Below are 10,509 nucleotides of genomic sequence, written 5' to 3'. Positions count from 1 at the left end.
TTGAACACATCACTATGGTCCTTGAACACATCACTATGGTCCTTGAACACACCACTATGGTCCTTGAACACACCACTATGGTCCTTGAACACACCACTATGGTCCCTTGAACACACCACAGACTGACAGCTCCGGCTCCTTCTGAAGTTCAACAAAGTGTTTTTAAACTATTTTTTTAAGGAAGTGAAATCTTCATGAAGAACTCAGAAGATGGACAGCGGCGACAGGGCCGACAGCGGCGACAGGGCCGACAGCGGCGTTAGCGGCGACAGGGCCGACAGCGGCGACAGGGCCGACAGCGGCGTTAGCGGCGACAGGGCCGACAGCGGCGACAGGGCCGACAGCGGCGTTAGGGCCGACAGCGGCGACAGGGCCGACAGGGCGACAGGGCCGACAGCGGCGTTAGCGGCGACAGGGCCGACAGCGGCGACAGGGCCGACAGCGGCGTTAGGGCCGACAGCGGCGACAGGGCCGACAGCGGCGACAGGGCCGACAGCGGCGTTAGCGGCGACAGGCGCCGACAGCGGCGACAGGAGGCCGACAGCGGCGTTAGCGGCGACAGCGGCGTTAGCGGCGACAGGGCCGACAGCGGCGACAGGGCCGACAGCGGCGACAGGGCCGACAGCGGCGTCCGCTACGTAATAGCGTGACATCATAGCAGTACGACTCAGCGTAGCCGCCAATAAATTCAACAAAGAAGAAGAACGCGACAGTAAGAGAAACGATGGAGGGCGTCCAGCAGAGGTCAGCACCTCCGAGGTCGTCTATTCTTTCGACCAATCAACGGACTGCAGCGTGTACGCTTGGCACCCCGGGTGCGCTTTGGACGGGAAAGTTTGTATTGGTACCAAAATAACCGATCCGTACCGATCGACTTCTTTGGTTCCCTTCTGTTGGGGTGCTGAGCGTCCTGATCCGACCCTAAAGGGGCGGAGCTACACTCACTGCAGTCCGTTGATTGGTGGAAGGATTCTTCACTTCCTGTGTGACATCGTTAATAAAAGACGAACAAAACAGGATTTGGAGAGTCGGAGATGCTGACCCTCCTGGACTCACTGACCCTCCTGACTCGCTGACCCTCCTGGACTCGCTGACCTCCTGACTCGCTGACCCTCCTGGACTCGCTGACCCTCCTGGACTCGCTGACCCACCTGGACTCACTGACCCTCCTGGACTCACTGACCCTCCTGGACTCGCTGACCTCCTGGACTCGCTGACCCTCCTGGACTCACTGACCCTTTGTCTCGCCGCTGTGATTTAGTGATGCGTACGGTACGGTTGTTTGTGGAAACCAAGATCAAGGTTTACTGACCAAAACCAGACCGCTCGGTAGAACGGTACGGATCAGATGGTATTTGACCCAACAGTGGAAACGCCAATAACTGAGAACCGGACCGAACCGGACCGCTTGGTGGAAACGAGGTTCTAGTTTCCCCTCCGAGGGAAAAGATCCACATGAAGTTTTCATTCAGAACATTTCGACCATCAGTGGGAACATAAAGGAGGTTTGTTACGGGACGGGGACCTCACAGTAAACCATGCTATACGTTTGAGGTCTGGACACTGGAACGGATCCTCAGGTGAGCTTTCAGGTTTGTGCTTCTGTGAGGAACCTTCAGGAATGCGTGTCATGTTCTCCACCTGCAGAGGGACTGACCCCCAGAGACCCGAACCAACAAAGACCGACGACCTCTTCTGTCCCCATGTGTCTGTAAACCTGACTCCAGCTGGTTTCATCTTACTGAAGCCTCATTTACATTTCAGCTATTCGACTAATCGATTAGTGATCCGCAGACTGGCTCCAGACTTCAACGGCCTGTTTTCAATCAGACTAAAGTCGCTTTGTTGAACTAATCGATTAACTGTGGTCGTGTCTTCTCAGCTTTATCGATCAGTACGGAAACACATTCGGGACAAACTTGTTTGACCTTACCTTCCTCTCCCGTGCAGCAGGTCAGCAGGAGCAGCGGGAGGAGGAGGAGCAGCAGCCCGCAGGAGGAGGCCCGTCCCGCGGCCTCAGGGGCCCGCACACCCTCCATCCCCCCCGGAACAACCGAATCCAGACTCGATCAGATTCGATCAGACTTATCCGACTCCGCGTCAGACCAATCCGATCAGTGACGTCAGCTGGGCTCGCTCTCAGCCGGCCGCGCGCGCCTCATTGGAGCCGAAAAGTTAAATCAAATCCAGATACAGTTTTTTTTTTTCTTTAAGAGGAGAGATGAAGGAGCAGAAAGTCTTCAGAGCAGGACAACACTTCAAGATGGACGCCTCCCAAGTGAGCCAGAAAAAAGTTCCAAAAACAAAGGAAAATAGATGAAAAGATGAAAACGTGAAGTCTGAGTGTCTCCTCTACTCCTCATGGATCTCCTTCATCCCTTCATCCACGAAACTTTCCCGTCGGTTTTCCTCCTCTTCCTCTCCTCGTTCCTCCAGGACACAGAGCGGGGCGCGGCTGCCTTCCAAGGCCGGGAGAGGAGCTCTGAGAGGCGGCCTGGTGAGCGGAGAGAGGTCGGCGTGTCGGCTGGAGGGTCGGTCAGAAACAAACACACTCACAGTGCAGGGTGTGTGTGTGTGTGTGTGTGTGTGTGTGTGTGTGTTCTGTCCCAGTGCTCCCAGTGAGTCTGTGCGTGACCAGTTTCAACTTCCACACACTCACAGCGCACAAAAGTTTAGACAAAAGCAGCCGGACACACCGAGGGACACGCCCCCCGCTGGCTCTGATTGGCTGAACCCCGTGTCAGTCTTCATTCGCGGGGGCGTGGTCTACCGGAGGAGTGACAGACAGATGTGGAGGAATGTGTCTGTCGCTCTGATCTGTCTGTTGCTCTTCAACAGAAAACAAAAAAACATAAAATAATAAACATTTATCATTTATAAAAAAAAATCTGTTTTTTTTTTAAAAAGTGTCTGTGTGTGTGTGTGTGTGTGTGTGTGTGTGTGTGTGTCTGTGTGTGTGTGAGTGTGTGTGTGTGTGTGTGTGTGTGTCTGTTGTGTGTGTGTGTGTGTGTGTGTGTGTGTGTGTGTCTGTGTGTGTGTCTGTGTGTGTGTGTGTGTGTGTGTGTGTGTGTGTGTGTGTGTGTGTCTGTGTGTCTGTGTGTGTGTGTGTGTGTGTGTGTGTGTGTGGTGTGTGTGTGTGTGTGTGAGTGTGTGTGTGTGAATACTGATCAGATCGGTCATGATGTTTCTTGTGATTTATTGATGTGTGTTTCCTCTCTCTCTCTCTCTCTCTTCTCTGTGATCTCAGTGTCTCTCGCCCAGTCTGTGTGAAACTGAATACACACCTGACCTCAGTTTGTGTTGTGTGTGTGTGTGTGTGTGTGTGTGTGTGTGTGTGTGTGTGTGTGTGTGTGTGTGTGTGTGTGTGTGTGTCACAGTATCTGTCATAAAACCCCCCTCTGTGTTCACCGACAATGAGAACAAAGACAGACAGAAAGTCAGACAGGTAGGGAGGGTGAGAGAGAGAGAGACAGGTAGGGAGGGTGAGAGAGAGAGACAGGTAAGGAGGGTGAGAGAGAGAGAGAGACAGGTAGGGAGGGTGAGAGAGAGAGAGACAGGTAAGGAGGGTGAGAGAGAGAGACAGGTAGGAGGGTGAGAGAGAGAGACAGGTAGGGAGGGTGAGAAAGAGAGAGACAGGTAAGGAGGGTGAGAGAGAGAGAGACAGGTAGGGAGGGTGAGAGAGAGACAGGTAAGAAGGGTGAGAGAGAGAGAGTGAGACAGGTAAGAAGGGTGAGAGAGAGAGAGACAGGTAGGAGGGTGAGAGGAGAGAGACAGGTAAGAAGGGTGAGAGAGAGAGAGACAGGTAAGAAGGGTGAGAGAGAGAGAGACAGGTAAGAAGGGTGAGAGAGAGAGAGACAGGTAAGAAGGGTGAGAGAGAGAGAGACAGGTAAGAAGGGTGAGATGGACAGAGCTGCAGCACAGCAACTAATTGAGCGATTGATTAATCGTGAGGGAGTTTTATGACAGATACTGTGACACACACACACACACACACACACACACACACACACACACACACACACACATCTGGTTTGGACTGTTACCATGGAAACAGCTGATCAGAATAAAGAGATGAAAGGTGGCAGATATCGTGAGAGCGTCGCCTCCTCCTCTTTCTTCTTCTTTCTGTTAAGAGGAGAAAGAGACAGGAGTCAGGTATCACCCCCCCCCCTCTCCCCTCTCCCCCCCCCCCCCCCCCCGTCTCTGTTTCTGTTGTTTGTCAGGAGGTGTGAACGACAGAGAGCGGGAACAAAAAGACAGGAAGGGGGAGGAGAGGGAGGGGAACAAGATGAAGGAGGAGAGAAGGAAGAAAGAGGGCAAGGAAGGGAGGGAGGGAGAGGAGGAGAGGAAAGAGGAAATATAAAGTTAAAGACGGGATGATCACACAGAGTCAGCGATCGATGATTCACAGGTTTATATTATTACAGAGAGGAGGGAGGAGGTCAAATAAAACAAGGAGATAGAAGAAGGAGAGGAAGCAAGGAAAGCAGGAGGAGGGACGGGAAAAGGAGGTAAGGAAGGACAGAAGGAGGCAGGGTGTAAGGAGATGAGAAATGGAGGGAACCTGGAGAGGTGCATCGTGGGTAAATGTCACCCGTCTGTCAAAAGTGAGACGGAGGGAAAACACAAAGGGACCCACAGGAAGAGGAGAAGAGAGGGCTTTGACAGACAGGTGATAGCCCCGCCCCCCCGAGCCCCAGCACCCCACAGAACAGAAAAAGCGGTTTAGATAACAGATGGATGATTTATATGATAGTTTAAATGTAGCCTATATACTTTTATTTCCTCTGATAAAGGCCTGACCCTGAGTGTGAGGCCCCGCCCCTTTTCACCAGCCCGCTGCAGCTCCATGTTCTGAGGTGTGATGGAGGCCGCTCTGCTCCACAAACCACTGACTTATAATTGAAGTTGTTTTGATTTCCTCAACATGTTCACTCTTTTTCAATCTGCTGTAAGGTTCATGGTGTTTTAAATTAAACCGCCTCGTGTCGACGCCTCTCCCAAACGAAGACGAGGTCGTTTAACCACAGAAAGAAAGAACAGTTCACTTTCTTCCATCAGGATGTGACGTTAAATAAGGAAGAGTGAGGGTTCTTTACTGCAACGACCACTTCCTGTTCATCAAACCCTCTCTCTCCACTGTCACACCTGAGTGTCGATCGCCCCTCCTCTCTCTCTCTCTCTGTGACGAGAGGAGACGGTCATCCTTCAAAATGTAAATGAAACTATTCTCTCCACTCGAGTGGACGTGAGAAAACTGAAAATGTGTTTTTTGCATTGTAGCGTTTATAAAATCTGATGCATGAAAGGGTTAAAAGCCACCACAGAGATGAGAGTGGAAATGTGTTTCACTTTTTTACCTTTGGTTGGTTGGTTGGTCACTTCTCAGCCACCGTACTTTTGTAATGACTCGTTTGAACACATTTTGGAGTCTTGATGACAAACTGGTCAAGTGTTATCGCGGTGTATTTAAAGAATGTACGGGGTTTCCAGGTGACCATAACAGGGGTGCAAAGACATCAACGAATCAAACGGTGAGTCCGAATCCTCATGAAGACGATCTGAGGTGGAGGATCTTTAAGAGAAGACCTGCGGGAGACCCCGTGTCTGTCAGAGACTTTGTGGATCTGACTCCACCTGCTGGACACTCAGAGAACTACACCCAATAATAATGATCAGTAACCTCTCCCACCTGTGTGTGTGTGTGTGTAGGTGTGACACACACTCCAGTCCATTTACTTCAAAACAACACAAACACACTCTGAAAACAAACAGGCTAGCACTTTCCCTCCACTTCCAGTCTTTGTGCTAAGCTAAGCTAATCCTGATTATTTAAAGAACAACAGGACGACAAAGACAGAATGAAAACTTTATTAACACAACAAAATGAACTAGTTAACACACCACTCTGTGTGTGTGTGTGTGTGTGTTTAGTGTGTGGAGAATTTCTTCAGCTGGTTTCCCAGAATGACCCGTCTCTCCACTCCCTCCTCCGAGATGCTCGCCAGTCTGACCACGCCCCCGCTGGAACCGTCTCTCTCCATCGCCAGAGACAGAGCTGTGGGACGGACATGAGAGATAGGTTAGAGAGAGAGAGACAGGTCAGAGAGAGAGAGGTGAGAGAGAGACAGGTGAGAGAGAGAGACAGACAGGTTAGAGAGAGAGAGACAGGTCAGAGAGAGACAGGTGAGAGAGACAGGTTAGAGAGAGACAAGTGAGAGAGAGACAGGTTAGAGAGAGACAGGTGAGAGACAGGTTAGAGAGAGAGAGACAGGTCAGAGAGAGACAAGTGAGAGAGACAGGTGAGAGAGACAGGTGAGAGAGAGACAGGTGAGAGACAGGTTAGAGAGAGACAAGTGAGAGAGAGACAGGTTAGAGAGAGACAGGTGAGAGACAGGTTAGAGAGAGAGAGAGACAGGTCAGAGAGAGACAAGTGAGAGAGAGACAGGTGAGAGACAGGTTAGAGAGAGAGAGACAGGTCAGAGAGAGACAGGTCAGAGAGAGACAAGTGAGAGAGAGACAGGTGAGAGAGAGAGACAGGTGAGAGAGAGAGACAGGTTAGAGAGAGAGAGAGACAGGTGAGAGAGAGACAAGTGAGAGAGAGACAGGTGAGAGAGACAGGTTAGAGAGAGACAGGTGAGAGACAGGTTAGAGAGAGACAGGTTAGAGAGAGACAGACAGGTTAGAGAGAGACAGGTGAGAGAGACAGGTTAGAGAGAGACAGGTTAGAGAGAGAGAGACAGGTGAGAGAGAGAGACACAGGTTAGAGAGAGAGAGACAGGTGAGAGAGAGAGAGACAAGTGAGAGAGAGAGAGACAAGTGAGAGAGAGACAGGTTAGAGAGAGACAGGTGAGAGAGAGAGAGACAGGTTAGAAAGAGAGAGACAGACAGGTTAGGGAGAGAGAGAGAGACAGGTTAGAAAGAGAGAGACAGACAGGTTAGGGAGAGAGAGACAGGTTAGACAGAGAGAGAGAGAGAGACAGGTGAGAGACCGACCAACAGACCAGTTACAGACAGACAGGTTTGAGAGTGAAAGACAGGTGAGAGATGTGGGACAGAGGTAGCAGTGGACCACAGCTCCCAGCATGCCTTGCAGCAGCAGGTGTGTGTACCTGACGCAGTGAGCTCCAGACACTGCTCTTTGGTCATTCCTGGTTTGTAGTTTGAGTCCATGAAGCCATAAATGTAGGTGCTGCCGCTGCCCCCCACCGACACCGGCTGCCTCACCAGCATCCCACCAATAGGAACGCAGTACACCTGACACACACACACACACACACACAGGGAACACACAGACAGGTCAGAAGATGGGACAGGTTTTCAGCCACCTTCTCACACCATGCCACCTTAAAAAAGTCTGAGTGAAAGTTGTGTGCGTCTGTCCAACGGAGACGCTCGATCCTCTCTAACCAGCGGATTCACTGATTGGTTGATTAGCTCTGTGATCTATTAGTCATACCTGTCCCCCCTTCCTCGAGTCCCAGCCGCCCACCAGGATTCCAGCGGTCAGCTCCTCTCTGTACCTGTAGCAGCTCGCTTTAAACAGATTGGCAGCAGTCTCCACCAATGGGGGCTCATCCAGCTCGATGCTGGGGGGCGGGGCCAAACACAGGTAAGGGTCAACAACACCTGACTGGATCATGAAGCTGTCAATCAAACTGTGTGTGTGTGTAACTGTTACCTGTGGAAGCCCAGCTGGTAGGTGACCACGTCTGCGATGGCCTGAGTGTCAGCAGCTGATCCAGACCTGCAACATGTCACAGACAGAACGTCAGCCGACACCTGAACTCATCATCGTTAAAGGTTCCTGCTGTGGGGGCGGAAACGTTCCTCACAGCGCACACAGTTCATAAAGAGGACGTGATGAAGGAGGCGAGCTGACCTGCAGCAGAAGATTCTGTCGTGGATCGGAGTCAGTTTGTCCGTTACTCTGTTGGCGATGTAAGCTCTGAGAGACAGACAGGCAGAGGGAATCAGACAGACAGGTCAACATGAGTGTGTACAACAACATGTCTTTTAATTTCACACACAGACACTTTGTTCTTCTTACCCAGTGGTGGTGCGAGAGTCAGCACCCATCACTACTCCTCCATCGTACTCCACCGCCATGATGGTGGTCTGACAGACAGACAGACAGACAGACAGACAGACAGACAGACAGACACAGACAGACAGACAGACAGACAGACAGATAAGATAATCCTTTAATTATCCCACAACGGGGAAATTTACAGTGTTACAGCAGCTAAGAGCAAAGATTGCAAACAGTACAATTTAAATAAAAATTAAGAATGTACAAAAAAATAGATAGATACTAAAAATAGGTTTTAAAAAATTAAAAAAGAATTAAAGAAAGAATTTTAAATAAAAAAGACAGTTTGTTATTACTGTTACAATGTTATAAGTCAGACAGTAGATTGTTACTCCACAATAAACACTCAGAGCACTTCATGAGCACTGCCGAGGGGCCTTTGCAGCCCCTCAGTCTCTCCATTAGTGCCTGTGTATTTCAGCCTGTGTGTGTGTGTGTAGCATGTCTCAATTACAGACATGGGTGATCTAAAACAGTGGTTCCCAAAGTGGAGGGGGGTCCCCCCCAGTGATCTAAAAAATGTCCTGAATCACCAACTGACACATCTAAAGATTATTAAACAGTCAGAGATGAGAGCAGAACCTGGAGACTGATTTACACAACAGGTTTCTGACAGTCTGAGCCACGTTCAGGTGTTGTTGTGTTCTCTGTTCAGGTGTTGTTGTGTTCTCTGTTCAGGTGTTGTTGTGTTGTTGTGTTCTCTGTTCAGGTGTTGTTGTGTTCTCTGTTCAGGTGTTGTTGTGTTGTTGTGTTCTCTGTTCAGGTGTTGTTGTGTTCTCTGTTCAGGTGTTGTTGTGTTCTCTGTTCAGGTGTTGTTGTGTTGTTGTTGTTGTTGTTGTGTTCTCTGTTCAGGTGTTGTTGTGTTCTCTGTTCAGGTGTTGTTGTGTTGTTGTTGTTGTTGTGTTGTTGTTGTGTTGTTGTTGTGTTGTTGTGTTCTCTGTTCAGGTGTTGTTGTGTTCTCTGTTCAGGTGTTGTTGTGTTCTCTGTTCAGGTGTTGTTGTGTTGTTGTTGTTGTTGTTGTTGTGTTCTCTGTTCAGGTGTTGTTGTGTTCTCTGTTCAGGTGTTGTTGTGTTGTTGTTGTGTTGTTGTTGTGTTGTTGTTGTGTTGTTGTGTTCTCTGTTCAGGTGTTGTCGTGTTCTCTGTTCAGGTGTTGTTGTGTTGTTGTTGTTGTTGTTGTGTTGTTGTTGTGTTGTTGTGTTCTCTGTTCAGGTGTTGTCGTGTTCTCTGTTCAGGTGTTGTCGTGTTCTCTGTTCAGGTGTTGTTGTGTTCTCTGTTCAGGTGTTGTTGTGTTCTCTGTTCAGGTGTTGTTGTGTTGTTGTTGTTGTTGTGTTGTTGTTGTGTTGTTGTGTTCTCTGTTCAGGTGTTGTTGTGTTGTTGTTGTTGTGTTGTTGTTGTGTTGTTGTTGTTGTGTTGTTGTTGTGTTGTTGTGTTCACTGTTCAGGTGTTGTTGTGTTGTTGTGTTCACTGTTCAGGTGTTGTTGTGTTGTTGTGTTGTTGTTGTGTTGTTGTGTTCACTGTTCAGGTGTTGTTGTGTTCACTGTTCAGGTGTTGTTGTGTTGTTGTGTTGTTGTTGTTGTGTTGTTGTTGTGTTGTTGTGTTGTTGTTGTTGTGTTGTTGTTGTGTTGTTGTTGTTTTGTTGTAAGCTCGTCATCAGCGTTGATGCTGTTAGCCTGTTAGCATTTGATATAATATATGTGTTAGCATTAGCCACAGTTAGCTCTTTCTCTTCTGTCTTTTTATTAACCATCTCCATTCTCAGACTCTACACCGACCAGCCCGGTTCGGCCCGGTTCGGCCCGGTTCGGCCCGGATCAGCCCGGTTCGGCCCGGTTCGGCCCGGTTCTTTCTTCTTCTTGAGCTCTGAACCTTTAACCATCACGGACTGGGAGCTAGCATTAGCCGTTAGCAGCAGAAGTGCTGTCTCATCCAGCGGAAACAGTTTAAAGTCTCTAATCTGAACCAGAACCAGAACCAGAACCGGCTCCGTCTGTTCTCCGCTCCACAAACACTCATACTCACCCCGGTGCTGACTTCCTGGCTGGTCCAGTCCGGCACCATGTCGTGTTTGGAGGAAATCTGCTGCCCAAAGTAAGGCATCATTGATGCTGCGGCCGCCATCTTGTCTCTATTACACTCTGCAGCCGAGAGGGAGGCGCTCTTTGTGAATGCCTTCTGTATTTTGAGGCGGGAAAATTAATAAATAAAAACTTTAACGTGTCTCCAATAAATCAAACATGAACACACGTGACAACACCAGAGCGTTACAAACGATGCTTTTATCTCATTACTACAACGAGAAAGTCCACACACAAAAAAGATTTGTTGAGGCATGTAAGCGGACACCTCTTCAAGGGTCCTGAGCTCAGACAGAAGCAGGAAGTGAAGGTAAACACCGCCTTTGTTTCTGAAACGGCTAA

At 49.4% G+C, this 10,509-nt stretch overlaps 2 protein-coding genes across 2 annotated transcripts in view; one reads left to right on the top strand and one right to left on the bottom strand.

Annotated features, from left to right (window-relative positions):
* Positions 1–5,855: 5,855 nt before the first annotated feature.
* Positions 5,856–10,269, bottom strand: psmb6 (proteasome 20S subunit beta 6). The gene is made up of 7 exons (XM_065950649.1): positions 10,112–10,269; positions 8,051–8,118; positions 7,883–7,948; positions 7,682–7,747; positions 7,460–7,589; positions 7,113–7,257; positions 5,856–6,058 (listed from the first exon to the last, which is right to left on the bottom strand). Exons 1-7 carry the CDS (start codon positions 10,208–10,210, stop codon positions 5,931–5,933), a joined length of 702 nt encoding a protein of 233 aa, XP_065806721.1. The 5' UTR covers positions 10,211–10,269; the 3' UTR covers positions 5,856–5,930.
* A 130-nt stretch (positions 10,270–10,399) lies between these two features.
* Positions 10,400–10,509, top strand: part of trappc1 (trafficking protein particle complex subunit 1) — a 2,959-nt gene continuing 2,849 nt past the window's right edge. The window contains exon 1 of the mRNA XM_065950650.1: positions 10,400–10,477. The gene's annotated coding sequence lies outside the window, so the exon portion shown is untranslated. The remainder of the gene's footprint in view (positions 10,478–10,509) is intronic.

The sequence above is a fragment of the Labrus bergylta genome, chromosome 22 (genome assembly GCF_963930695.1).
Source record: "Labrus bergylta chromosome 22, fLabBer1.1, whole genome shotgun sequence".
In the NCBI taxonomy this organism is placed as follows: domain Eukaryota; kingdom Metazoa; phylum Chordata; class Actinopteri; order Labriformes; family Labridae; genus Labrus; species Labrus bergylta.
Note: the sequence above shows the minus strand (reverse complement) of the source record. Positions and strands in the feature narration are given on the sequence as shown.